Below are 27,547 nucleotides of genomic sequence, written 5' to 3'. Positions count from 1 at the left end.
TTTTATTTATCCATTCATCTGTTGATGGACATTTAGGTTGCTTCCACTTTTTGTCTATGATGCATAATGCTGCCATGAACAGTTGTGGAACAAGTTTTTGTATGGACATTTGTTTTTATTTCTCTTGTGTGTATATGTATACCTAGGAGTAGAATTTCTTGGTCGTTTGGTCATATGGTAACTCTGTGTTCAATCTTTTGAGGAACTGTCAAACTTTTCCAAAGTGGGTGTACCATTTTACATTCCTACCAGCAGTGTATGAGAGCTCCCATTCTCTAGATCCTTGCCAACACTTGTTATTATCAGTCTTTTTGATGGTAGCCATCCTAGTGGGTATGAAGTGGTATCTCTTGTGATTTTGATTTGCATTTTCCAATGGATAATGGTGCTGAGCATTTTTTCATGTGCTTATTGGCCATTTGTATATTTTCTTTTTGGAAATGTCTATTTGGGTCTTTCCCCCATTTTAAAATTGGATAGTTTATCTATTATTGAGTTCTAAGAGTTTCTTATATAAAGGTCCTTTATCAGATATATGATTTGCAAAATGTCCATTGCCCTTTGCTGCAGGTTGGGATATTGCTGTGAAGTAAGGATTCATCATATTCTTCATGGAAAGATGACCTAGCTGTTTTGGGGAATTTTTTCTCTACTATTACTTTAGCTGTTATTAAATATTTATAATGTAAGTACAGTTTATGATCATTGGAGGAGAACTTTCTGAGCCCTGATGTTCTCATCATTACTTAATTTTGAAGTTTTTATCTAGTTTTTGTTTTTGGTTTTTAATCTGAAGTTTTACCCAGTTCTGAGTCTTTTTGCTCCTGGCTTTATTTCAGGACATAGTGATTTTTTAGAGTTGGGTTGCTTGAGTCATTGCTCTTCGCTTAATTTGCATTTTAAGGGATGGCTTTTGTGAGACAGTGTTTTTTGTTTTTTAATTAATTATTTATTTTTGCTGCATTGGGTCTTTGTTGCTTCACGCGGGCTTTCTCTAGTTGCAGCAAGTGGGGGCTACTCTTCATTGTGGTGCATGGGCTTCTCAGTTCGGTGGCTTCTCTTGTTGCAGAGCACAGGCTCTAGGCGCGTGGGCTTCAGTAGTTATGGTTCTTGGGCTCTAGAGCGAAGGCTCAGTAGTTGCGGTGCACGGGCTTAGTTGCTCCGCGGCATGTGGGATCTTCCCAGACCAGGGCTTGAACCTGTGTCCCCTGCATTGGCAGGCGGACTCCCAACCCCGTGCCACCAGGGTAGTCCCTGAGACAGTGTTTTAAACTTAACGGTACTGTCAAAATCAAAGTGATTTTGTTTTAAAGATGGATTTAGACTGGAAATCTCCCTCTTCCTCATAGAAATAAAATATCAAAAACAATAATACAGCTTTCTCCATACTTTCCCATAAATCTAATCCCATTTTAAAACTGTGCCACAGTGGGAGCTCTCTACCCTGTGGAAATAACTTGTCCATTAATGTGGAGACACAGGCATTTAACTCCGAACTACATTTTTTGTACTTAAAATACCACTTTACGGGAATTCCCTGGCGGTCCAGTGGTTAGGGCTTGGTGCTTTCACTGCCGTGGCCTGGGTTCAGTCCCTGGTCTGGGAACTAAGGTCCTGCAAGCCATGAGGCAAGACAAAATAAACAAAACAGAACAAAAAACCCCACTTTACTCAGACACTGAGTTAAATGATTTGTTGAGTGGTATTCATATATACATAAACTTATCTTCGCTGCAATCCTAGGTCAAGTACTGAGTTATCCCTGTTTCGTCAACTGAAGTTTAGAGTAACTTGACCAACTATTATACAGCAACGCTTGGACTTGAACCTATGACTGGCTCAAAAGCCCAGTCTCTCAACTGAGTTATTCAGTAACCTACCAAGTGCCAACTTCTTTAACTTTTAAAAATATAGGATGTCTGTAGTTCCTTGAATGATACAGTATTTTGACTACTGTATATAATATGGCAGAGCATGAATGTTGTTCTGTTTATATACACCTTTAAGTTAAATAATGATGAATGCATTTGTCCTTGTTTTGAAAATATATGTAGTATGGTTATAATGGTCACAAGAAGTTGGAATTATTTAAATTAATGGCAGTTTATACATGCTATATACATAAAATATACAGTAATATAAGAAGTGAGGCACAATGAAAAGAGCATTGGAATAAAAGAAGACCTAATCTTTAATCCTGTTTTAGGCAATTAATTAGCCATGTCCTCATACTAATTGTATTCATTTGTTCAACAGATCTTTAGTAATTGTGTAGCATGTGCCAGGCATTCTTTTAGGCACTGGGAATTCAAAAGTGAACAGGACAGAGGGCGATTCCTGCTATCATGGAACTTAGAGTTCACTTAGAAATTCTGATAAGTGGGACTTCTCTGGCAGTCCAGTGGTTAAGACTTCTCCTTCCAATGCAGGGGGCTTGGGTTCTATTCCTGGTAGGGGAGCTAAGATCCCACATACCTTGCGCCAAAAACCCAAAACATAAAACAGAAGCAGTATTGTAACAAATTCAATAAAGACTTTAAAAATGACCCACATATGGGCTTCCCTGGTGGCACAGTGGTCGAGAGTCCGCCTGCCGATGCAGAGGACGCCGGTTCGTGCCCCGGTCCAGGAAGATCCCACATGCCGCGGAGCAGCTGGGCCCGTGAGCCATGGCTGCTGAGCCTGCACGTCCAGAGCCTGTGCTCCACAACGGGAGAGGCCACAACAGTGAGGGGCCCGTGTACAGCAAAAGACCCACATAAAAAAAAAAATTCTGTTAAGTGCTACGAAGAAGATAAGAGTACTGTGATAGAGAATAAGAGGGTGGTGGTAGAATGGATATTTTAGATAGGAGGTGACACTGAACAATATGTGCAAAAGCAGGAAGAGTTAGGAGTATTCTAGGAACTAGAAGGTCAGCATGCATGGCTGGATGTGAACAATGGAGGACCATTGAAAAGTACTCTGCAACATGAGTTATGTTAAACTCATTGGATGTTTATTGAACATATAATCTTAGGTATCAAAATTCCAATGACCCCTGGGACACAGTACCTACCTTAGAAGCCTTATAGTCTAATTGGGAACATTGGATGTGGGAGTAAAAGGACTAAGAGGAGAAAGGAATGGAATCAGAAGCCATTCAGCCAAAAACAAGGTTCTGTAAACCTCACTTTCCTCACCTGTAGAAAGAAAACTGGCATGTTTTGAATACATCTTGAGTGCTAAGGGCTTTATGTACATTTATTTCACATAATTCTTTAACAACAGCCCTATCAGGTGAGTGTTCTCCCATTTTATCAAAAGAGGAAATGGAAGCTCAGCAGCAGGTTAATTGCCTGGAGCTGAGAGCAGGTTCAAATGCATAGCAGGCCGGCAAATTATAAAACATACAAATGAAGTCTATAATAATTAAAACATGATTGGTAATTCAAAGTGATGAGGGCTACAGGCCAGATATCAGCAAATACTGTAGGATTCAGATGATAATGGACTGAGATCTTGGTAATGAGCAACAGAGGCATGTGGAAGAGCCAGTGACAATTAAAGGCTGTTCCCTGTGTCTGGACTGCCTTCTCTACTCTTCCTACCCCTAGGAAATGTTTACTTATCTTTCTTATGCCCATATTCACATGTTATCATCTTTGCATACCTGAGGCAAAGTTAGGTGCTCCTTACTTTATGAATGCTTCTGTTTATAGTAACTTTTTTTTTAAAGTAACTAGTTTTAAAACCATGAAAATAATACATGGTAAATATTTTTTTAACTTATGGAATGTATACAGTAGAAATTAAAAGGCCCGACCCCAATCCACCCTCATCTCCTAGTCCCATTTCTGGGAGGTAATGCTGTAAAAAGTTATGTATGTGTGTGGATAGCAAGAGTTAAAGAAGAAAACCAGGAAATGAAAAGATATGATTTATTAAGCTAGTGGGAATTAATCTTATTAACTTAAATTTTTCTTACAATATTGTATGCAATGAAAATTCTGTTGTACAAAACAAAATAAGATAGTTGGCAGTGTTATTGGACTGGAAGTATGAGAGACTGGAGTAAAGAAAGCAGTAAAGAAGTTATTGCAGTAGTTAATGTGTGAGGAGTTGGAAAAGAAAGGTTTTGAAGGATAAAAATAATGGAGTTGAGAGGAATGCCCTGGTGGTCCAGTGGGTAAGACTTCACACTCTTACTGCTGAGGGCCTGGGTTCAGTCCCTGGTCCAGGAACTAAGATCCCACAAGCTGGGCAGTGTGGCCAAAAAAAATTAAAAAGATGAAATGCTCTCTGTCATACCAAGTTCCCATATATATGGTTCCATTTAAAAAAAATCATGGAGTTGACAATTGCCCTGTTTTGAATATAAGAATGAGGGTTTAGTCGAGGATGACTTTTGATCATTTTAATCTGTTGTCTGGGTTTGGTGGAAATAGCCAAGTCCATATGGCAAATTGATTAGAGTAGAAAGATGAATTGGCAAACTTTAATGTTGTATATGGAATGTGTTGTGTTTAATTCAGACAGAAAACAGGATGTATTTTGATATAAAATGAATGACAACGTGGTACATTCCTAGGAAACCTCCGCACCTACCTATTGGATAGTGTCTTCCCTTTCCTCTGGCATTTGTCCCTTCAAACAGAAATGCTGAGAGGAAAAAGAATCACTGGCAGACTTTTGGATGGGGAAGTTTGAGAAGTTTGATTTGAGACCTGGGAATGTATGTAAATGTTTGGTTTTTTTTTTGCGGTATGCGGGCCTCTCACTGCTGTGGCCTCTCCCGTTGCGGAGCACAGGCTCCGGACGCGCAGGCCTAGCGGCCATGGCTCACGGGCTTAATTGCTCCGCTGCATGTGGGATCTTCCCGGACCAGGGCACGAACCCGTGTCCCCTGCATCGGCAGGCGGATTCTCAACCACTGCGCCACCAGGGAAGCCCTGTAAATGTTTTTAATTGATGGATTATAGATCTGTGTTTTAAAATGAGGAGTGCATGTTAGATTCAACTGGGGAGCTTTTTGTAAGTGGACATGCTTATTGTTGAGAAGATAATATTTAAGGAAAATACACTAGGAGATAAATGTCTGTTATTAAAAGTCAGTTATTCAGGGAATTCCCTGGTGGTGAAGTGGCTAGGACTCTGAGCTTCCACTACAGGGGGCACGGGTTCAATCCCTGGTCAGGGAGCTGAGATCCCACATGTGGCAGCATGGCCAAAAATAAATAAATTTAAGAATTTTTTTAAAAGTCAATTACTTAAAATCACCTTTATTTTATCTTATTTTTAAAATAAATTTATTTATTTATTTTTGGCTGCATTGGGTCTGTTGCGCGCAGGCTTTCTCTAGTTGTGGTGAGCTGGAGCTACTCTTCGTTGTGGTACGCGGGCTTCTCATTGTGGTAGCTTCTCTTGTTTCGGAGCATGGGCTCTAGGCATGTGACCTTCAGTAGTTGTGGCACGAGGGCTCAGTAGTTGTGGCATGTGGACCTAGTTGCTCTGTGGCATGTGGGTTCTTCCTGGACCAGGGCTCGAACCTGTGTCCCCTGTGTTGGCAGGCAGATTCTTAACCACTGCGCCACCAGGGAAGTCCCTAAAATCACCTTTAGAAATTATTTTTTTGTCTTCCTTTTTTGGGGAAAAAGACTTTCAGAAGGAAAAGGAGTTGTTGGGTTTTTTTTACCTTTTTAAAATTGAAGTATAGTTGATTTACATTATTATTCTTTTAAGGTGTACAGCATAGTGATTCATTATTTTTATGGATTGAAATTTTCTCTTTAGTTTTTATTTTTTTGTGGAGAAACCTTGAAAACATGTATAAGTGAAAGAAGGCAGTCACAAAAGACCACATACTATGATTCTATTTACATGAAGTGTCCAGAATAAGCAAATCTATAGAGACAGGAAGTAGATTAGTGGTTGCCTAGGGCTTTGGAAAGGGGGAGGTAGGGTTTTCTTTTGAGGGGTGATAAAAATATTGTGAATTCAGGTTGTGGTGATGTTTGTACAACTCTTAATATACTAAAGTCATTGAATTGTACACCTTAAATGGGTACATTTTATGATATGTGAATTACATCTCAGTAAAGATATTTTCAAAAGGAAAAGCATGGGGCTTCCCTGGTGGCTCAGTGGTTGAGAATCCGCCTGCCGATGTAGGAGACACGGGTTCGTGCCCTGGTCTGGGAAGATCCCACATGCCGCGGAGCAACTAAGCCCGTGAGCCATGGCCGCTAGGCCTGCGCGTCCGGAGCCTGTGCTCCGCAACGGGAGAGGCCACAACAGTGAGAGGCCCGCATACCGCAAAAAAAAAAAAAAAAAAAAAAAAAAGGAAAAGCATGAACAAGAGGAAAGTTCCTCTTGAATAACACATCTCTGAAACTTTTTTTTTGTCTTCTTTCTCCTCTGGCAATACCCTTTTACAGTAGTAGGAGAAAATAGGGAATAAGACAAGAGATAGAGCCGTATAGTCTCTTCTCATTTAGCTTTAAACTACTGATGAGCATTAATAGCAAACATATATATAATGCCATGTGCTGTTACAAGTGCTTTGTATTTAACACAGATACCTCACAATACCTCTGTGAAGTATCCTCCTTCTACAGATAGGGAAACTGTGGCACAGCATGGTTAAGTAACTTGCCCAGGTCACATAGATAATATGTGGTAAAATGAGATTTTGAAGCAGGTGGTTTTGCTCCAGAGTCCTTATTCTTAAGTATAGTGTTATACTACCGCTCATAAGCATTCCTTCCTAGGTATAACCCATACTTTCCAATCTATCTATAGGGGAATCCTCCTTAGATATGTTTTAGTAGCTGGTTACTTTAAATATACTGCTTCCAGTCTAGAGAAAAACAGGTAACTAAAGTATACTGTGCTAAGTGTTGTTATAAGGGTATGGACAGAGTATCTTGGGAAATACATCTAAAGCATTCTGACCCAATTTGGAGAGTTCAGATAAAACTTTCTGGTGGAATCTGAAGAATTTAGCCAAGAGAGGAGGAAGAGTATTCTAGAGGGTATGAATAGCAGTGTTCAGACCCCAGATGCAGGAGACACCTTGGGCTGTTCTGGGAGTGGCAAATAATCCAGCAGCTCATGTAAAAGTTGTTGAGCCAAATGGTTAGAAGGTTGACTTTGCCACTTACTTATGTTGTGAAGTTAAGGACATCATTTAACCTTTGTGAGCTTCACTTTCTTGGTCTGCAAAATTGTGGTAAACTGGTACTTAATTCATAGGATTGCTAGAAGGATTAAATGAATTAGTAGTAATGCCTGGCATATAGTATTTTGGAAGGGTTAGTTATCATTATAATCATTTTTATTAGTATTATTAACATTTTAATTAATATTATTATTAAATGATACCAGTATCATTAACTACTAGAATTTTAAACAGTATTGCTGGAGTGTAGAATGTGAGGTTATGCTAGAACAAGACTGGAAGATAGTGACCAACTTGTCTTGATTTGCCCAAGACTATCCCAGTTTTAAAACAAAGTGTCCTCCCCCCCCCAAACAAAAACAAAACAAAACTGAGAGTCCCATGACCCGGGAAGCTTCTCAGTCTTGGGCAACCCAGGATGATTGTCCGTCTTATTGGAGAAGTTAGTAGAATCCAGATCATGATATTTGGACTATATGGGGAAATGGGAAAGTTTTGAAGGTTTTGAGACAGAGAAATGCTCTGATTGGATTTGAAAGCACTTGGACTGCTATGGAGATTAGATTGGAGGAGGGTAGGAGTGGATTTTAGGAAGCCAATGTAGTAACCCAAGCGGTGATGGTACCCTGAATTAAGACAACCTAATAAGAGAAGTGAATGGATTTGACAGATATTTAGGAGGTAGAGTGATAGTTCTTAGTAATCAGTTGGAGAATAAGGGGGATTTGACTACTGGGTAGGTGACTGCGTTTATCATTGAGGGAGAAAATACAAAAGTAGAATTTTGTGGCAAACTATTTTGAGATGGAGGTGACTGTGGACCATGCAGGTCACCAAGGCCAGTAAGCAGCTAGGTATATAGATCAGGAGCCCTTAAGAGAAAGGACTAGATAGATTTTAAAGAGCTTAGAAATTCCAGAGATCTTTGAAGCCAATGGAATGGATATGATATTCCAAGAGGAAAAGTGCATAAAATGAAAAAACAAACTAGGACGGAAACTTGCAGTTTCTCAATATTTAGGAACCCATAGGAGAAATGGAAAAGGATTAGCTAGGAAGTTGGAAAAAACCAGGAGCGTGTGGAAGTCGTAGAAGCCAAGGTAAGAGAATGTTCTAAGAAGGAGATAAAGGTCAGTGATATCAAACCCACTATAAGACAGAAAAATATCCATCACATTTTTTTTTAGCTGCGTTGGGTCTTCGTTGCTGTGCGAGGGCTTTCTCTAGTTGCGGCGAGCGGGGGTTACTCTTCATTGCGGTGAGCGGGCTTCTCATTGCAGTGGCTTCTCCTGTTGCGGAGCACCGGCTCTTGGTGTGCGGGCTTCACTAGTTGCAGCAGGTGGGCTCAGTAGTTGCAGCACGCGGACCCTAGAGTGTGTGGGCTCCAGTAGTTGTAGCGCGAAGGCTCTAGGGTGAACAGGTTTCAGTAGTTGTGGCACACGGGCTTAGTTGCTCCGCAGCATGTGGGATCTTCCTGGACCAGGGCTCAAACCCACGTCCCCTGCACTGGCAGGCAGATTCTCAACCACTGCACCACCAGGGAAACCCCTATCACAGCTTTTTAATCTGTTCTTTTATTGATGGACATTTGAGTTCATTGCAATTTGGAACTATTATGAATAAAGTTGCTATGGACATTCTTGTTAAGTCTTTTTGTGGATGAATATTTTCATCTCTCATTCATAGAAATGGCCGTCAAACTTCATGTTAAAGTGGAGATTAGTGACCAGCCAAAGCAGTGTCAATACTTAGGGACAGAAACCAGATGGATAGCAGTGGGAAATCAGGAAATAGTCTTAGTAACAACTGTTAGAGAAATCTAGCTGTGATAAGGAGAAAAGAGAGACTAGTAGCTGAGTCAGAGGTGAGATTTTGTTTTTTTGATGTTTTAAAAAAATATTTATTTTTTAAATTTGGCTGCGCAGGGTCTTAGTTGCCATGTGAGGGATCTTCATTGCAGCATGCGGGTTTTAGTTGTGGCGCGTGGGCTCTTAGTTGCAACTTGAGGGGTCTAGTTCCCTGACCAGGGATCAAACCCAGGCCCCTTGCATCAGGAGCGTGGAGTCTTAACCACTGGACCACCAGGGAAGTCCCTGTTTTTGTGTTTTTTTAAGTTATTGATGGGAAGGAACTGGGAGAGAGAGGGTTTTTTACAGAAGAGATCCCTGAGATCCCTAAGGAGGAAAGACAGATGAAATGCAGAGCACAGGTTGGAAGGATTAGTCTTACCTTGTAGGAAGGTAATGTTGTAGGAGAGAAGGAAGAAATGTGTGGAAATGCAGTGAAGTGAGGTTTGTTGGCAGAGAATTCCTCTGATGACTTCTATATTTTCCGTGAAGTTGGGAGCTGATTAATTTGCTGAAAATGAAGTGGTGAAGGAGACGGGGTGGGAGGATAGCAGGAGAGGGAGTGGGGGAAGAAGGTTAGAGGTAAATGGAAAATATTTTAAATAGTCACCATGAAGAAATAAAGACATGTAAGTTTGCTGGACTGCTTTGGGGGTTCAGAAGAGGTTGGAAGAGCCCAAGAACTTTTATGGCCCTTCAGGACTATTCCATCAAATAAGTTATTAGATCTGAAAAATGCTTTGTAAATGTGACCTATACAAACAGTTATTTCTGACTAGAGGTGTATGTTTTAACTATCCATGTTTAGTGTCCTATTCAATGTACTTTTTTGGACAAAGGATCTATTTTGTTATAGAGTTGTGTTTCAGGAGTGCCCTCTCTCATTTTCATAATTGCTCACAATGCTTTGCTTCCCTTACCTATGACAAGATGAGCAATTTGGATAATAAAATATTAACATACACATGTTTATCTTGAGGGAAATAAAGTACAATCTAGCATCATAGTTTTGAAATGACTTTATGCTTTTTTTTAACAGAGCAATGTCAGAAGTTGAGTTTGAATATATCAGAACCTTTCTCTTTCTCCTGATGCTTCCTCAAACTCCCTAGTCTCAGTGACAGCAAGCCAGGGCATGCTTAGCAGACTGAGCTATGCAGGTGTGCCCTTATCAAGCCCTGTTTTTAATGCTACACTGTTGAGGTATGAGAGAGATTTTTTTTGGTTCTTTTTCACATCAGTGGTTCAGTTAAGAACAAACCATCACCAAAATTGACATTGCTGATGACAAGACCTAGATGTCCATTTCTCAATTCTTGTCTCTTCTCACCTCTTTTTCTCACAAGTATTTTAGTTTCAGGTCTCCTAGGCCTCATGTCAACTACCTGCCAGTCAATTTCAAATATTCTATTTCTGAATGGTCCTGGAACTTGGCAAAAAGTTTGAAAGCCTTCAATTTCCAACATTTCACCCGTCTGATAGAATATTCTACTTCTTTAAAATAGGTAGTATAAACTCTATCCCTCAGTTTTACCCTTTAGCATTCTGTAGAGCCTATGAAAACTCTACATCATTCACCAGCACATTCTAACTATTCTGTACTTAACTGAATTACATTTCATCAGTGGAACATGCTTATTTCCTGGGTGTATTTAAATAAAATTGAAGGGATTTAAAGACAGTTTTCCACAAATGTTAATCAAAGCAGTGTTACTGGGCTTCCCTGGTGGCGCAGTGGTTGAGCGTCCGCCTGCCGATGCAGGGCACACGGGTTCGTGCCCCGGTCCGGGAAGATCCCACGTGCCGCGGAGCGGCTGGGCCCGTGAGCCATGGCCGCTGAGCCTGCGCGTCCGGGAGCCTGTGCTCCGCGACGGGAGAGGCCACAACAGTGAGAGGCCCGCGTACCGCACCAAAAAAAAAAAAAAAAAAAGCAGTGTTACTGGATCAGCATACTGCAGAGGTACAGGATAGCCTGCTATTTTTATGTTGCTATACTAAGGAACTTGCTCATTCCAGGTTAGAAGATGTCATAAAATGCAGCACAAATGACCATGCTTAAATGGAGAAGCACTTTGTATAGTAGTAAATTTATGACGAAAATTTGGAATTGAGACCAGGTAATAGACTGGCACAGCTTCTCTGTTAAGTGTTGAGGTGAAACCAGCCTGAGGTTAGGATCTGAGCTTGACAGTTTCTGAAGGCCTGGCTTCTGTGCCTTCATGCAGAAAGACCTCTAAGATTTGTTAATCTAGGGTTTTTTTTGTATCATTTCTTACCACAATAAAGGTTACTTATAGTTGGAGTTCTTTATACCTGGACCATTAGATTTATATTTTCATAATAATTTGTGGTAATAATTGTATCTAACAAATCAGACCAAACTTGAAATATCTAAGGGCTTCACATTTTAAAATATTGGTCTGATGTAGATTCATACCACTGAGGAAATACTGATTCTTTTTTTTAAGGAATAAAGTCAGCTAGTATTTAGTTACTAATTTTAACCATCAATTTTCAGACTTTTTTTTCTAACTGCCAATAATTTTGGATATTTTTCACTTTTAAAATTATGAAATCTATCAACTATAAGGAGGAGTACCTGTATAAGTAATTGAATAAAAGCTTATGTTCCCACTTGGTTTTTAACAGATCCTAATATTTTTCCATATGTGTTCAGACCTTTTCCTAAAAACTATGGTTAAAAACCGGGCTTCCCTGGTGGTGCAGTGGTTGAGAGTCCGCCTGCCGATGCAGGGGACAGGGGTTCGTGTCCCAGTCCGAGAAGATCCCACATGCTGTGGAGCAGCTAGGCCCGTGAGCCATGGCCACTGAGCCTGCGCGTCTGGAGCCTGTGCTACGCAACGAGAGAGGCCACAACAGTGAGAGACCCGCGTACCGCAAAAAAAAAAAAAAAAAAAAAAAGCCCACAACATAAAATTTACCGTCGTAACCATTTTTAAGTGTAGGGTACAGTAGTGTTAACTATATGGACATTGTTGTGTGATAGATCTCTAGAACTTTTTCATTTTGCAAAACTGAAACTATACTCATCAAACAACAACTCCCCTAGTACTTGTAACTACCATTCTACTTTCTAATTCTAAGAGTTTGACTACTTTAGATAGCTCATATAAGTGGAATCATGCAGTATTTGTCTTTTTGTGACTGGCTTATTTCACTTAGAATAATGTCCTCAAGGTTCATCCATGCTGTAACATATGACAGTATTTCCTTCTTTTTTTAAGACTGATATGCCATTGTGTATATATAAATTGCATTTTCTTTATCCATTCATCCGTTGATGGACATTTAGGTTGCTTCCACCTCTTGGCTATTGTGAATAATGCTGCAGTGAAGAGGTGTTCAGATCTCTCTTTGAGATTCTGTTTTTAATCCTTTTGTATCTGTACCCAGAAGTGGAATTGCTGGATCATATGGTAATTCTATTTGTAATTTTTTGAGGAATCTCCATACTGTTTTTGTTATATTTTTATTTATTTATTTGGCCGTGCCATGCAACTTGCAGGATCTTAGTTCCCCGACTAGGGATCAAACCTGGGCCCCCTCCAGTAGAAGCGCAGAGTCTTAACCACTCAGCCAGGGAAGTCCCAATAGTGGGCATTCTAACAGGTGTGAGGTGATATCTCATTATGGTTTTGATTTGCATTTCCTTGACAGTTATATTGAGCATATTTTCATATGTTTGTTTGCCATTTGTTTATCTTCTTTGGAGAAATTTCTATTCAAGTCCTTTGTCCAATTTTTAATTGGGTTATTAGTTTTTTGATGTTGAGTTGTAGAATTTCTTTATATATTCTGGATATAACATTTGCTACATTTCATAAGTGTGTTTTTTTCTCTTATGCTAATATGTATTATCATCTTCCAGAAAGGCAGGAACTTTATTTATTACACACATGTCTTCATTTGAGATTCCTGTTGTACCCCCATGACAGCTTCCTCTGTGTCTGATTTTGGCCCATGATTCATTATTAAAGCACAGGAAACTGACTACCTTTTGCAAGGTGGCCCTTTCTAAAGGTGTTATGTGTATCTTACATACTTATTTTCACACAACCTGAAAATGTTGGTGCCAGAAATAATCAAGACTCATGATGGTGGATATGGTGTGAGCAACTATAGAGTGTTTGATCTCTAGCTTATTTATTTCATTTATTCACTATTAAATTTTCCCCAGTTGATCATTTTCTAACAAAGGACATTAATTGTATCACAGAGCCTTTTTGAGAATAAGATGGGCTGTGTACCTGCCATCACTTATTATTTCTGGTAATTGTAGTGCCCATATGATCTCTTCTGAATGCTCCACCACCCCATGTATTTGCCAGCAGTTTGTGTCCAGGAATCAGCTGTCTCTTCAAGATGTTTCAGTTAGTGTAGATTTTTTTCCCTTAGGATAGAAACTATAGGTCCTGAAGCCTTCCTAAAGAAGCTTAACACTTGACCAGCTTTCAGACAAGAAAGAACTTTTATTTATTGCAGATATATCAGTTACCTGTTGATGTAGTTATCTGGAGATTTATAGATAATTCAATGAAAAGGACAAATGCTTGAATTATGGTCAAACCGTAGGCATTTCTTAATATCATGACCCAAATTAACTTGTAATCTGCCTTTTTCAAAATTCATCTTCTAGATGAATACTGTAAAAATCATAGAGTGCTTACTACATTTTTATAGGTGTTTTCCCTTCCATTTCCTTGTCTTATTTCTGTTATATAGCAACAGTACTTGTTCTGAAAATTAGCCTGTCCCAATCCTGTACTCATCAGGGGGCTTAACAGCAGAGTACCAGTTTTACTTTGAGGCTTCTCTGTTAGCCCTTAGAAGTAGCAAGGAAGTATTGAAGTTTCAATCTGCTTTATGAACAGTTATAGATTAGAAATATTTCAGGAATCCTGGAAAAGTCAGCCCGTGATTGACTTTTATCACAGCAGATACCTTTCAGAGTCTAAACCATAGTCCCTGGCTTTAATCCAAAGAGGGTGTAGTTTATAGTGTTTATAAAGCAAAAATCTTCAAGTAGTCCTAACATAAATATAATTGCAAATTATTAGTACTATCTGCATTTTGCTCTTTTAAATATTGACACTGAAATCAGATCTTTAGACCTGGAAAGGTCCTCAAGAGATGCTCTGGTATCCAGTTCCCTGGCTCAAGGCAGCTAAATTATCCCAACTCATGTTTGAGACAACTCAAGGCCTACAGAGGTAATGGGACCTGGAGATGGGAAAAGGGAGGAAGGGGGGGGTTGTGGTGATGATTGGTAAAAGAGCCATTCATCCATTTATTCTGCACCAATTGTGTGTCTGTTGTGTGCCAAGTACTTTTTAGGTACTTTAGTCAGTGATGAGCAAACAGATAAAAACACCTGTCCATTCTATTTGAGGGAGAAATAGATAAGAAAAAAAATATATAAGTAAATACATGTGATATGTCAATTTATTAGCACTATGCGAAATATAAAGGAGGGAAGAGGGCTGGGGTATATCATCATTGGGGGGTTGGAGGTACAGTTTGCAATGAGGTGAATAAGGACGCTCTCGTTGAGGTGCCATTGAACAAAGACTGGAAGAAGATGAGGGAGTAATAATGAAGATACCAGGAAGAATGTTTCAAGCAGAAGGAACATCAAATGTAAATGCCCTGAGGCAGCAGAACATCCAGTATGTTTGAAGGAAAGCAAGGGCACCAGTGTGGCTGAAATGGAACGAATGAGACGGAGAGTAGTAGAAATGGGGGCAAGATCATTGGCCTCATAGGCTAGTGTAAGGACTTTTGGCTTTACTCTGATGAGAAATCATCAAAGGGTTTTGAGCAGAAGAGAGATATGATCTAACTTTTTCATTCAAAAGGACGATCTGACTGTTGTGTTGAGAGGAGATGAGGGAAGTCACAGTAGAAGCAGGAAGACCAGTTAGGATGCTATTGCAGTAACATCTCAGGGTGAGAGATGGTAGTGGCTTGCATCAGGGAGGTAATGGTGAAGCTTGTGAGAAGTGGCCAGGTTCAGCATAGATTTCTGAAGATTGAGTCAACAGGATTGACTCAATCCATTCATGGATTCTAAGTGGGAATCTTCAACCATGTTAAACCCAAAGAATACTAATTATGGGAATTTTAGACGTGGTACAGAACTGATGGGCAAGACTTGGGTGTGCTCATATAGTTTACTGATGAATTATTAAAAGCATGCTCTGGACTTTGGGCAAATACTTTTACCCTGCATATTAAGTGAAATTTCAGCTTATTTCAAACACTGTTTACTTCCATAGCAATTTTTTGTGGTTCATAAATATTGTTTGTAGATTTTATTTCATATACATCGTTCTTTGTTCTCAATGCCTACATTTTTTTCAAGGTAGAAAATGTTGTTAGCCCAAATAAATCGAGATTCTCAGGGAATGACAGAGTTTCCTGGAGGAGGAATGGAGGCTCAGCATGTTACCTTGTGCCTGACAGAGGCAGTAACTGTGGCAGGTGAGCAATCTTATTTGAAAGGGATCTTGTGGGTTTGGAAGTATTTATCTTAGGGAAAATGAAAACTTACAATACTGTTTATTTTGTTCCTCCTCCTTTAGCTAAAGGCAACACAAAGCTAAGCCTTTTTATGAGCATTTTTACCCTGGTATGGATGCTGGTATAGTAGGGTGTAGAAATATTTTTTTGTAAATGCTATAAGAAATCCCATTTGAGTCTAAGTTAAGCAATCTGCCTTTTGACTAATTTTTATTTTTAAAAAAATTAACTTAAACAGCACACACATATGATAGTTATCTAAAGAAAATAACTATTTTTTTTATAATAGATGGTGACAATTTAGAAAATATGGAAGGTGTAAGCCTGCAAGCAGTAACACTTGCCGATGGTTCTACTGCTTATATACAACACAATTCTAAAGGTATGTGCCTCATATACAGCCCATTGGCTATTACCAGCAATTCATAACCTCAGAGTTGGAACACCTAGCAGTTATACCGCTTCCCAATCCCTCCTACAGACACTGTACTACATATGGTAGTAATTTCAGTTTAACTTAAATTTTGTTTTGATAATTTGAGGACACCTTTTGAGATATTTGGAAGATACTCTCGGGTATCAGAATTAGTGAGGAAGAGGGGAGGGGGTAGTGTCCCTGACCGATTTTTAGTAAGACCTTTCTCACTTTTTCCCTTTAAATTATTATTTAATGTTTTTACAAAATATGTGTAAAAGTAGACATTTGGTTTTGCTTTTATAACATTACTTCTAAATCAGTGTTTACTTTGCTTCAAGTAATAGCCTAGTTCTCAAATTCCTTGTTTTTTTGGAAAGCTACTGAGCATATGTATACATAGTCAAGGGACTTGTAGCCCCCAGGGATGAGAATGACAGCTGGCCTCGTGTGCACTGATAACATCTTTCTGTCTTCCCAGTTTCAGCTTTGCTGGGGTCAGGGTCACGATTCCTAAGTGGCTCTGAAAGGTATATAGAGGTTTGACTCATGTAGCTTGCTCAGATGAGCCACTCTTCCTCTTGAACTTGTCTAATTGAAAATCAGAGGGGAGAAAGGATGGCTGAGGGAGGATTTTCTGCTTTCTGTAGGATCACTGGATGTGTTATTGAATTGCCTCAGAACATTGAGGGAAGAATCAAGATGAACATGATCTTAAGTAGTGTATGTTTTTATAGTTGATATCATTTTGAAATTGTATAAAGTTTAAAATTTTTGCTTGTGCTAAATTATTGGCTTAAATCTTTTGTTCTAGATGGAAAACTCATAGATGGTCAGGTCATTCAGTTGGAGGATGGTTCTGCTGCCTATGTTCAACATGTACCCATACCTAAAAGTAGTAAGTATTTGATATTTACTTACCCTTCTGATTCTCATACTTCAGTATTTGCTGCCTCCAGCTGCCTCTTACTACTTAAACTTAGTCCTGATCTCTAGTCCTCCTTCTGAAAGGGGAGATAGGTAGATGTCAAAGAGAGGATCTAAAGACCATTTTAACTTAATTGAGATTTTCTTTCGAAGATAATGGAAAAGAAATTACTAGACTGCACTCTGGAGATAAATGGGCAACAGTTCTAAGTGAATATTTTTATTATTTGAGATAAATCCTACACGTCTTCTCATTTTTTTTTTTCCCTTCTTTCAATTCTCCTATCCCCTGGTAAATATTCCCAAAACAGGTATTCTAATATCTTTTCCTAAAACAGGTATTCTAATATCTTTTTACCTTTAAACACTTATTCAGAGCAGCTTTGCTGGAATTACTTAAATGTTGAAGGATCCATAAAGGAAGTGTAGGTTTGTATGATATGTTTAATGGTTTATTGACTCTGTTGTTGCTGAGTTATCAAAATATGCTTACTAAATATGGGATCTAAATGTAAACATTGTTCTTGAGCAGGGGACAGTTTGCGTTTAGAGGATGGGCAAGCAGTGCAGTTAGAAGATGGAACTACAGCATTTATTCACCATACCTCCAAAGGTAAATTAGCTTTGAACATTTGAATAAAATAAGGGGGAGGTAGGGTGTGGGAAAAATAAGACCTGCCTTTAGTTGCAGAAATGCTGTTGTCATGTAAAAGAAGGATTATGCTTGTTCTCTCAAATATAAGATGGTAGATTTTGGCACAGTCTAAGGGAAAATTTTCTAATAATTTGAGTTGTCCAGTAACAGATAGAAATAGCAAACCCCTGGTCCCTGGAAGACTTCAACTAGAGGCTGCTTTTAAAATATGAAATTAAACATTTGAAAGTTAACTTGTTGATTTTTTTCTTCCTTTTAAATATAATGTCTTTAGCAAGGTCCTTTGCCCCTTGTGTTGGTCTTTAAAACTAAATAAAAATTTTAAAACTATCTGAAGCAAATATGGCAAAATGTTCATGTTTATTAGCTTTGTTTAGGGAGGACCAGGGGTTTGAGGTGGAATGCATAGGAGCAATGAGCACAGCTCTGTAGCCAGAGTATCTGGGTTCAAATCTGGATCTGCTGTCTTTTAGCTGTGTGCCCCTGAGCAAATTATTTAACCTTTTTGTGCTTCAATTTCATCATCTGAAATGAGGATTATAGTAAGTATCCACATCATAGGGTAGTTGTGAAGACAAAATGTACAAACATGTAGAGCACTTGGAACAATATTTGTCACATAGTAAATGCTCAATAAATATTAGCTATTGTTATTACTTTATAAAATACTTTATTATAGAATGACTGTAAATGTTTTAAAAGACTATTTAGTTGTGAAACCAAAGGAAGAAATTTTTTTAAATTTCGAATATTTGAAATTGTAAACAAATTTATTTAAAGTTGAGAAAAAGTAAACTGAAAATTTTTTTTCCTTAGCAGTGGGAGTTGATCATAGGTTCACTGTAATTGGCTAGATTTATTATTTCACAATGCTGTATGTTTCTTAGTATGGTTATTTAGAAGGGGGAAAAAACCATGGAGTCATACTGACATGAGTTCAGATCCTGGTTTCTCTGCATACTGATTTTTTTTTAGTACTTTTTTTTTTTTTTTTTTTGTGGTATGCGGGCCTCTCACTGCCGCAGCCTCTCCCGTTGCGGAGCACAGGCTCAGGATGCGCAGGCCCAGCGGCCATGGCCCACGGTCCCAGCCACTCTGCGGCACGTGGGATCCTCCCGGACCGGGGCACGAACCCGCGTTCCCTGCATCAGCAGGCAGACTCTCAACCACTGCGCCACCAGGGAAGCCCAAGTACTCCTTTTTAAAAATAAATTTATTGATTGATTGATTGCTGCGTTGGGTCTCCGTTGCTGCGTGTGGGCTTTCTCTAGTTTTGGCAAGTGGGAATACTCTTTGTTGCGGTGCGCAGACTTCTCATTGAGGTGTCTTCTCTTGTTGCGGAGCATGGGCTCTAGGCACGCAGGCTTCAGTAGTTGTGGCTCACGGGCTCTAGAGTGCAGGCTTAGTAGTTGTGGCGCACGGGCTTAGTTGCTCTGTGGCATGTGGGATCTTCTCAGACCAGGGCTCAAACCCATGTCCCCTGCATTTCCAGGCGGATTCTTAACCACTGTGCCACCAGGGAAGCCCTGCATTACTGATTTTTGACTGTTAATTGTTAGGTTTTTTTATTTCCTGGGTCCTAAGGAAAGTGACTTTATTTCCTCAAGCCTCAGTTTCCCATTTGTACAATAAGGTGGTAAATATACCTGCCTCACAGAATCATTGTGAGGATTGAATGAAATAACACATGTAAAGCACATGGGCCCTGCTCATAGTAAATATTCGATAAAAGTTCATTCCCTTCTTCCTTTAAATATGTAACTGTTTATCAGACTACCTTTAATTTAATGCCATTCTCTTCTACTCCCTCAGATAGTTATGACCAGAGTGCATTACAGGCAGTTCAGCTGGAAGACGGCACCACAGCTTACATCCACCATGCAGTGCAAGTCCCACAGTCTGATACCATCTTGGCAATTCAAGCTGATGGGACAGTGGCAGGTCTACACACTGGGGATGCCACGATCGATCCCGACACCATCAGTGCTTTGGAACAGTATGCAGCAAAGGTACAACATTTACAATGTGAAGAACATCCCAGATACAGCTTTTAATTCTTTCACTAAAAGAAAAGAAAGCAAAAAATAAGAAACTAGGAATTCAGAGTCAAAATCAGACAGCATCAAGGAGAAGATAAGCATTTATCTTAAAAGAAGTGAAGGGTAGAAACATTTGAAGACAAAAAAAGGAATGGAGTAAAACCTTTTAGAAGAGGAATGGGTGGCAGGTAATTCACAAAAAGATACACTCAACGATGAGTGCCATAAAAGAAACAATGAGGTATAGATGGAACTGCTTAAGAATTATAAAGTGGAAACTAGAGTTTGGAAAAGGTGAAGGAAAATCTCAATTAAGTTTTACATCAAAAGGGCTGTGTTTTTTTTCCTGCATTGAAATTATATCATTTATATAATTTAAAAGGTTTTTCCCCCATTTTTTATAATGGAAATTTTCACACATACACAGAAATAAATGATAATGTACCCATGTACCTATCTCCCAGCCTAAACAGTTATCAATATGTGAAATTTTTTTAAGCTTTATTTTATTCCTATAGGTGTCCATTGATGGAAGTGAAAGCGTAACAGGTTCAGGAATGATTGGAGAAAATGAGCAAGAGAAAAAAATGCAGGTATGTAAGGCTACTTTTTTATATTAGAATCTCTTTCTCTTAGCATTTCTGGGCCCTTCTAGGGATGAAAGCAAGAACTCACTACCTCCCTAGGAATATTTTACCAATTCACAAAAACAGTGTATGCATTAAGCAGCAGCTTTCTCAGATTACCTCCTCAGGTCTCAGAATTCATTATATGGATGAAAATGGCACTAAAGAAATAGAAATATCACAGAAATCCAGATGAAGCTTGTCTTCTGGAGTTCAAAGCAGTTTTGGAGACCAGGCAGTCTTCTGTCTGCCCCACCCTCAGCAGTTTGTGGATCCTTTTTCTGGGCCTTCACCCTTACTGTGACTGACTAACCCTTGCTGCTTTGGTTTTTATGTTTTTGTTTCTTCTGTTTACAACTGATTCCCTCCATACTTTCCTTTTCAACTTCTGGAGAGAAGGTCCAGTCTAGCTAATTGTCATTGTTCCTTTTGGGCAAAGCTGTTTTTACCGCTTCTACCAGACTCCTTCCTGCGCTGCAGATGGCCATGGGTTGGCTGCCCTTGATTCAGATGCTCACCTTGGGTCCGGTCCTTGGCTATCCCTTACCCAAATAACAGCCTAGAGCTGCAGAGCCTCACCAAGGTTTGTAGTTAAGTACAGAGTAATCACAGATGCATTCTGGGAGATCTACAAGTCAAAATTCAAGACTCTTATGAATTATGTGTTTTTGTGTTTGTTTGAGGGGTTGGTGTTTGTATGTTCTTGGAGCTTATATAATCACTGTAGTATATTACTGCTTTAATGCTGCTGCTTTTTTTCTCAGCAGTTATCTCTAGTATTTGGCTGACTGTTCCCTCATAGTTTTTTGCAGTCTTCCAAGTGTTTTATCATATTTAACTCCTAAAGTTATTGCTTCAGGGCAACACTTTTTAACTTGAGCATTAGCATCACCACTTAATGCCATTGAGTAGTACTGTTGGGGGTTATCAAGAAGATTTTATATTTATAATTATAATAAATAATAAATCACTGGTAAAAATTTGATGATTTTAAACATTGCTGGATAGCCAGTATTTCTATTTATCACTGAAGTGATGCCATGAAGTAGCAGTAATATAAACACAGTTTGTAAATCATTAAGGCCACCAGCTTTGAAACTACATGATTCTTGGCAAAATTTTCAAGTCTTTGAATTCATAAAATGAGACTTTAATAATTTTTATACTGAAGTATGTCAAATCCATCTAAGTCAAACTCTACTAAAATGCAGACACAGTGTAAATATATACAAGAGATGTAGGTCAGTGCCTTGGAGTGGCCCAATAGGGTTCTGTCTCTTATTAAAGACTAACAATTAAGTTTTTAAATAATAGAATATTTTTAAAGAAGGACAGTTTTAACTACACTTGTTATAAACTAGAATAGGTCTTAGAAAAAATGAGTGAATTTACCATTGGTCCGTATAACATTATACTATTAGCATAAAATTCTATTATGATCAATAATTAATTTCTGAACCCAGAAGCATACTAGGAATTCAGAACTGCTGAAACAGAATGTTATAAAAAGCATGCTTACTCTTTATCTGCAGACATATAACCATTTGGTGTTTGTGCCAATAGACAAAGAAAATGAAGAAAGTTGAATAGGATTTTTGTTCTGACTGTAGCTTTTTCTCCTTTTCCCTTTGTACCTCTCCTTTACAGACTAGATCTATGCTGTCCAAAATGTCGCTACTGAGCACTTGAAATGTGACTAGTCAGAATTGGCATGTGCCATGAGTGTAAAATACATACCAGAGATCAAAGACTTACAATGAAAATAAGAATGTAAAATATCTCATTAATAATGTCTCCTGTTGATTACATGTTGAAATGATAATATTTTGGACATACTAGGTAAAATAAAATAATTACTAAGATTAATTTCACCTGTTTCTTTTTTCTTTTTAAATGTAGTTACTAAAACATTTTAAATTATATATGTGGGGACTTTCCTGGTGGTGCAGTGGTTAAGAATCTGCCTGCCAGTGCAGGGGACACAGGTTCCATCCCTGGGAAGATCCCACATGCGCGGAGCACCTAAGCCCGTGCACCACAACTACTGAAGCCTGCGTGCCTAGAGCCCGCGAGCCACAGCAAGAGAAACCACCTCAATGAGAAGTCTGCACACCGCAACAAAGAGTAGCCGCTGCTCGTCGCAGCTAGAGAAAGCCCGCGCGCAGCAACGAAGACCCACCACAGCCAAAAAAAAAATTATATATGTGGCTTGTATTTGTGACTAATATTTCTTTTCATTAAGTGCTAGACCAGAAGTTCCTGAATCTTCTATCCTCCAAAACAATTGAGTACCATAGTTGAGATTGAGGACCCAATACATGGTATTAAAAGGTCAAAATATCCCAAAAGAACCGCTGCAAATAAGCAGGACCTATAACGTCTTGATTTGTCTCTTAGTACTCATCCTGCTTCTGCTAGAGTTGCTTGAGAAGTTGTAACTCTGTGTCTGGCTGAACTTTAAAGTAAAGAGGTCTATACCTAATGCAATAGATTTTTTTACAGTCTTGTTTCAAAGCTTTAGTTTTTTTTCATTGTGATGCTTACAGTTTAGAGCTTTTTCTTTCGTCTATAACATAAGCATACTAGTGCTGCTGAGCTGATCTCTTACTTGAAACCAGATTTCATAGAACAAGAAAGACCTAGAGTATCTAAAACATAATGTGCTCGTGGGAAGGCAATTTTGCCCCCTAGGGGACATTTGGCAGTGTCTGAAGACAAGTTTGGTCGTCACAATTGGAGACATCTACTGGGTAGATGTCCTGCAAGTCAGAGAACAGCCCCACTACAACAAATAATTATTCTGTTCAAAATGTCAGTAGTACCGAATTTGAAAACACTCATCTGAAGTACTATGTTTAAGGATGGCTATGTGTTCAGTTGTAAGAACCATAAGGATGATGGGATATATGTGTTTCAGGGAGGCTATGACTGTTGTCATTGCCCTCCAGCTACACCACCCTTAGTTAAGCAGAACAACGTGCTACTAAAGTAACATGTAATTTGTAATAAAAACATCTCAGTCGAGCTTCCATTCTGCTATGTAGTATCTGTGTGACTGTGGGCAAATTACTTAATTTCTCTGCATCTGAGACTTATTAGCTAAATGAGAACAATAATCTTTGCCTTACCCATCTTGTGGGGTTATGAAAACCAAATGAGAGTTTCATTTGATTAATATTTTAGGTAACACATGAGAATGTAATTTGTAAATATGTTAGCATCATGCAGCATTGTAGATGCTTTACATGTTCTGTTAGAATCCAAGGTCCTTTTTCATGGTTTCTATTAGTTTTGACTTCATTAAAAACTAATTTTATTTACATTGGAGATCAAAGTCCTTTGGCTTGGCAGTTTTTTAAAAATAAATTTATTTTTGGTTGCATTGGGTCTTCGTTGCTGCACGGGCTTTCTCTAGTTGTGGTGAGCGGGTGCTACCCTTGGTCACAGTGCATGTGCTTCTCATTGTGGCGGCTTCTCTTGTTGCAGAACACGGGCTCTAGGTGCATGGGCTCAGTAGTTGTGCCTCACAGCTTTAGAGCTCAGGCTCAGTAGTTGTGGTGCACAGGCTTAGTTGCTCCACGGCACGTGGGATCTTCCTGGACCAGGGCTCGAACCCGTGTCCCCTGCATTGGCAGGCGGATATTTTTGTTTGTTTGTTTGTTTTGTGGTACGCGGGCCCCTCACTGTGGTGGCCCCTCCCGTTGCGGAGCACAGGCTCCGGACGCGCAGGCTCAGCGGCCATGGCTCACGGGCCCAGCTGCTCCGCAGCATGTGGGATCTTCCCGGACCGGGGCACAAACCCGTGTCCCCTGCATCGGCAGGCGGATTCTCAACCACTGTGCCACCAGGGAATCCCTGCAGGCAGATTTTTAACCACTGCGCCACCAGAGAAGTCCCAGAGTCATTTTTGAGCCAAGTATGACAATCTACACAGATAGGATGTGGCAGCACCATCACCACATGCCCACAGAGTAGAAAGTCATTCGTCAATTTTCATTGTATCTCAATTTCTTAAATAGGTCATAATCTTTAAAAAAAATCTCTAACATCAGTGCAATTGTTTAAAGTCTTGTGTTGAGTTCCAGAGAAGTAATCTTCTACTTAACACTATATAAGTATAGACTAGGATCATACGGATTGTAATGTCTCCCACAGGTGACTCAAATGACCTAACCCCCTCTTTTCCATTGCTTTTGAAATTGAAAATGATTTTTTACATTGTTTAGAACATATGTCCTAAAATACATATATACATTATTATATATATATATATATATATGTATACACACACACACACACACACACACACACACACACACACACACACACACACACACACACACACACACACACACACACACACACACACACACTCTTAATTCCCTGGAGTATGTCAAGGAACACCTGCATATAATGCATTGATGGATGCTCCCTGGCTTGACTTTTCTAGAGTGGGAATCAACCTGTGAGCGCTGACTATGCCCCATTGTGGATCTCCTTTTGACTTCTTCCCGAGCTGCTGACTTCAGCCATGGAACAGAATTAACCTAACTGGCTCAGCATGATAGAATCTTCATAAAATGATGACCTGAGTCTGGAAAACCACATTACAGTTTTATCTTTTTTATCCTGAAAATTGTAACTTCATCTACTTTATTTCTGTTTAAATAATTTAAATCATACTTTTTGTTTCATCTAGATTGTCTTACAAGGACATGCAACAAGAGTAACTGCTAAGTCTCAACAGAGTGGAGAGAAGGCCTTTCGATGTGGCTATGACGGATGTGGAAAATTATATACAACAGCTCATCATCTTAAGGTATATATGAAGGAAAGGCTGTGTCTAGTTATGAGAATATCTAGGGCATTAAATGCCAATATAATGTGTTTGTAGTATTCAAACACCATTATTCTCCCCCACCTATCAAGATACAAATACATTCATATACAAAAGCCTATGCAGATTTTAGAAACTGAACTCTTTTGAGGGCTTGGACTATACTTGCTTCATCTCTGGCTCCCTCATGTACAGTATACTATGTGGCACATGATAGGGGTACTCTACATATTTGAATACATTTTTCTCAAATGTGAAATTTATGTAATTATATGGGAGATGTATGTGTAATCATTCTGTTAACAGTGATTTGCTGAAATGTAGTGAAAGTTGGTGTTAATTTGTCCTGTTTGTCAAATACATAGGCCAAGTATTTTGATTGTAGCTAAATACAACATACCATGACCCATAAAAATAATAGCTAACATTTATTGAATAACTTAAAATGTGTCAGGAAGTGTGCATTTAGCATGTTTGGAATAACAGCCCTAGAGCCCATCACCACTACTTATCAGTGTGTACATGTTACTTGACCTCTTAAGTACCTCATTTTCCTTATCTATAATATTGGATGATAAAAGTACCTGCCTCAACGAGTGGTTGTGAGAATTAAGTTAGTTAATTCTGTACATGTAAAGTACTGAAGAGAATGGCCTGGCATGTGGTAAAGGTTCAGTAAATGTTGGCCATTGTCATGAGTATTCATTTGTCACAGCAGCCCTCTATCGTAGGTACTATTATGTCCCCACTTTACAGAGAGGACTTCGAGGCTGAGAGAAGGCAAGTGCCATGGCCACACCACTAGTCAGCAGTGACACCTTGCCTCAGATTGAGGCCCCTCTGCCAGCAGCCTCCACACTCTTAGCCTTATGTTGTGTAGCGTCTCCCTGTACTCCTGTGTCTCACCAGGTACATGTTCCATTCAAACACCTTTGACCACTCTAGAAGAACTCAAACCTCCAGTATTCCTGTTCCTTATTTATTATTTTTAAATATATATATATATATATATATTTTGTTTAATAGATTTTTTTTTTTTTTTTTTTTTTTTGCGGTAAGCGGGCCTCTCACTGTTGTGGCCTCTCCCGTTGCAGAGCACAGCCTCCAGACGCGCAGGCTCAGCGGCCATGGCTCATGGGCCTAGCCGCTCTGCGGCATGTGGGATCTTCCCAGACCAGGGCACAAACCCGTGTCCCCTGCATCAGCAGGCGGACTCTCAACCACTGCATCACCAGGGAAGCCCCTATATATATATATATATATATATATATATATATATATTTGGCTGCGTTGGGTCTCCGTTGCTGCACATGGGCTTTCTCTAGTTGCAGCGAGTGGGCTTCTCATTGTGGTGGCTTCTCTTGTTATGGAGCATGGGCTCTAGGCACATGGACTTCAGTAGTTGCAGCACGCAGGCTCAGCAGTTGTGGCACGCAGGCTTCAGTAGTTGTGGCTCACGAGCTCTAGAGTGCAGGCTCAGTAGTTGTGGCACACGGGCTTAGTTGCTTCGTGTCATGTGGGATCTTCCCGGTCCAGGGATGGAAGCCGTGTCCCCTGACTTGGCAGGCGGATTCTTAACCACTGTGCCACCAAGGAAGTCCCCTGTTCCTTATTTAAAATGAATACTTCTTAACATACAGCATTTGGTCTGTACTGAGAATTATTGATCTGTAGTTTTTGAGAAAAGAAAAATTATCTTTTGTTTTTCAAAAATAACATACAAGCAACAACATAATTCAGCAGTGGAAAAATAAAAAAGGTCTCTGTGGAGACCATCCACCTGTGGAGTGCCTCAAGGAAATAAACTCATGCATGTGTTTTAATAACAGGTACATGAGCGATCACACACAGGAGACCGGCCTTATCAGTGTGAGCATGCAGGCTGTGGGAAAGCATTTGCAACAGGTAAAAACATGAATTTTCTTTGTTTCTTGGTTCCACTTGGGGGTCAGGCAGAGATGGGTCAGAGGCAGGAACTGACCCCTTGCCTTGGTCTGAATTAATGGGCACACAGTGACTAGTTTTCCAATCTCTCCCATACTGCCTTTTGTCCTATTTGCTCTGTTCTCTCTCTGTGTTCTCATTTTGCTCCTCAGACCTGTTTCTGCTGACTGTGTTTGTTATTTCACTCCACACTCTGCTTTCTTTTTTTTTGCGGTACGCGGGCCTCTCACTGTTGTGGCCTCTCCCGTTGCGGAGCACAGGCTCCGGACACGCAGGCTCAGTGGCCATGGCTCCCGGGCCCAGCCACTCCGCAGCATGTGGGATCTTCCCGGACCGGGGCACGAACCCGTGTCCCCTGCATCGGCAGGCGGACTCTCAACCACTGTGCCACCAGGGAAGCCCCACACTCTGCTTTCTTTTAGCAGGAAAAACAAAAGTCGAGCATTAAAGCTGACACAGAGTTTAACATTAGGACAGACCTTAGGGGGAACCATGGGAAACGGGCTTAGCAGTGGGACGGGTCCTGCCCCGGTACACATCCAAGAGGGCCAGGACCAT

The 27,547-nt window shown here is 39.7% G+C and overlaps 1 protein-coding gene across 7 annotated transcripts in view; it reads left to right on the top strand.

The window, feature by feature from the left end:
- The window catches only part of ZNF143 (zinc finger protein 143), a 57,027-nt gene that overhangs the window by 1,647 nt on the left and 27,833 nt on the right, over window positions 1-27,547 (top strand). For 2 of the 7 annotated variants that reach the window (XM_067038642.1, XM_059069150.2), the window contains exons 2-9: window positions 15,393-15,507; window positions 15,836-15,928; window positions 16,776-16,859; window positions 17,421-17,501; window positions 19,356-19,552; window positions 20,101-20,175; window positions 24,908-25,027; window positions 26,875-26,950. In XM_067038642.1, the coding sequence (XP_066894743.1) occupies window positions 15,393-15,507; window positions 15,836-15,928; window positions 16,776-16,859; window positions 17,421-17,501; window positions 19,356-19,552; window positions 20,101-20,175; window positions 24,908-25,027; window positions 26,875-26,950 (841 nt within the window). Of the gene's footprint in view, window positions 1-14,176; window positions 14,238-15,388; window positions 15,508-15,835; window positions 15,929-16,775; window positions 16,860-17,417; window positions 17,502-19,355; window positions 19,553-20,100; window positions 20,176-24,907; window positions 25,028-26,874; window positions 26,951-27,547 lie in introns of those variants that run through there. The other 5 variants (XM_067038640.1, XM_059069149.2, XM_067038641.1 and 2 more) reach the window with 4 other exon arrangements.

This window comes from Kogia breviceps, chromosome 7 (genome assembly GCF_026419965.1).
Source record: "Kogia breviceps isolate mKogBre1 chromosome 7, mKogBre1 haplotype 1, whole genome shotgun sequence".
NCBI lineage: Eukaryota > Metazoa > Chordata > Mammalia > Artiodactyla > Physeteridae > Kogia > Kogia breviceps.
This window is presented reverse-complemented; position numbering and strand designations above follow the sequence as displayed.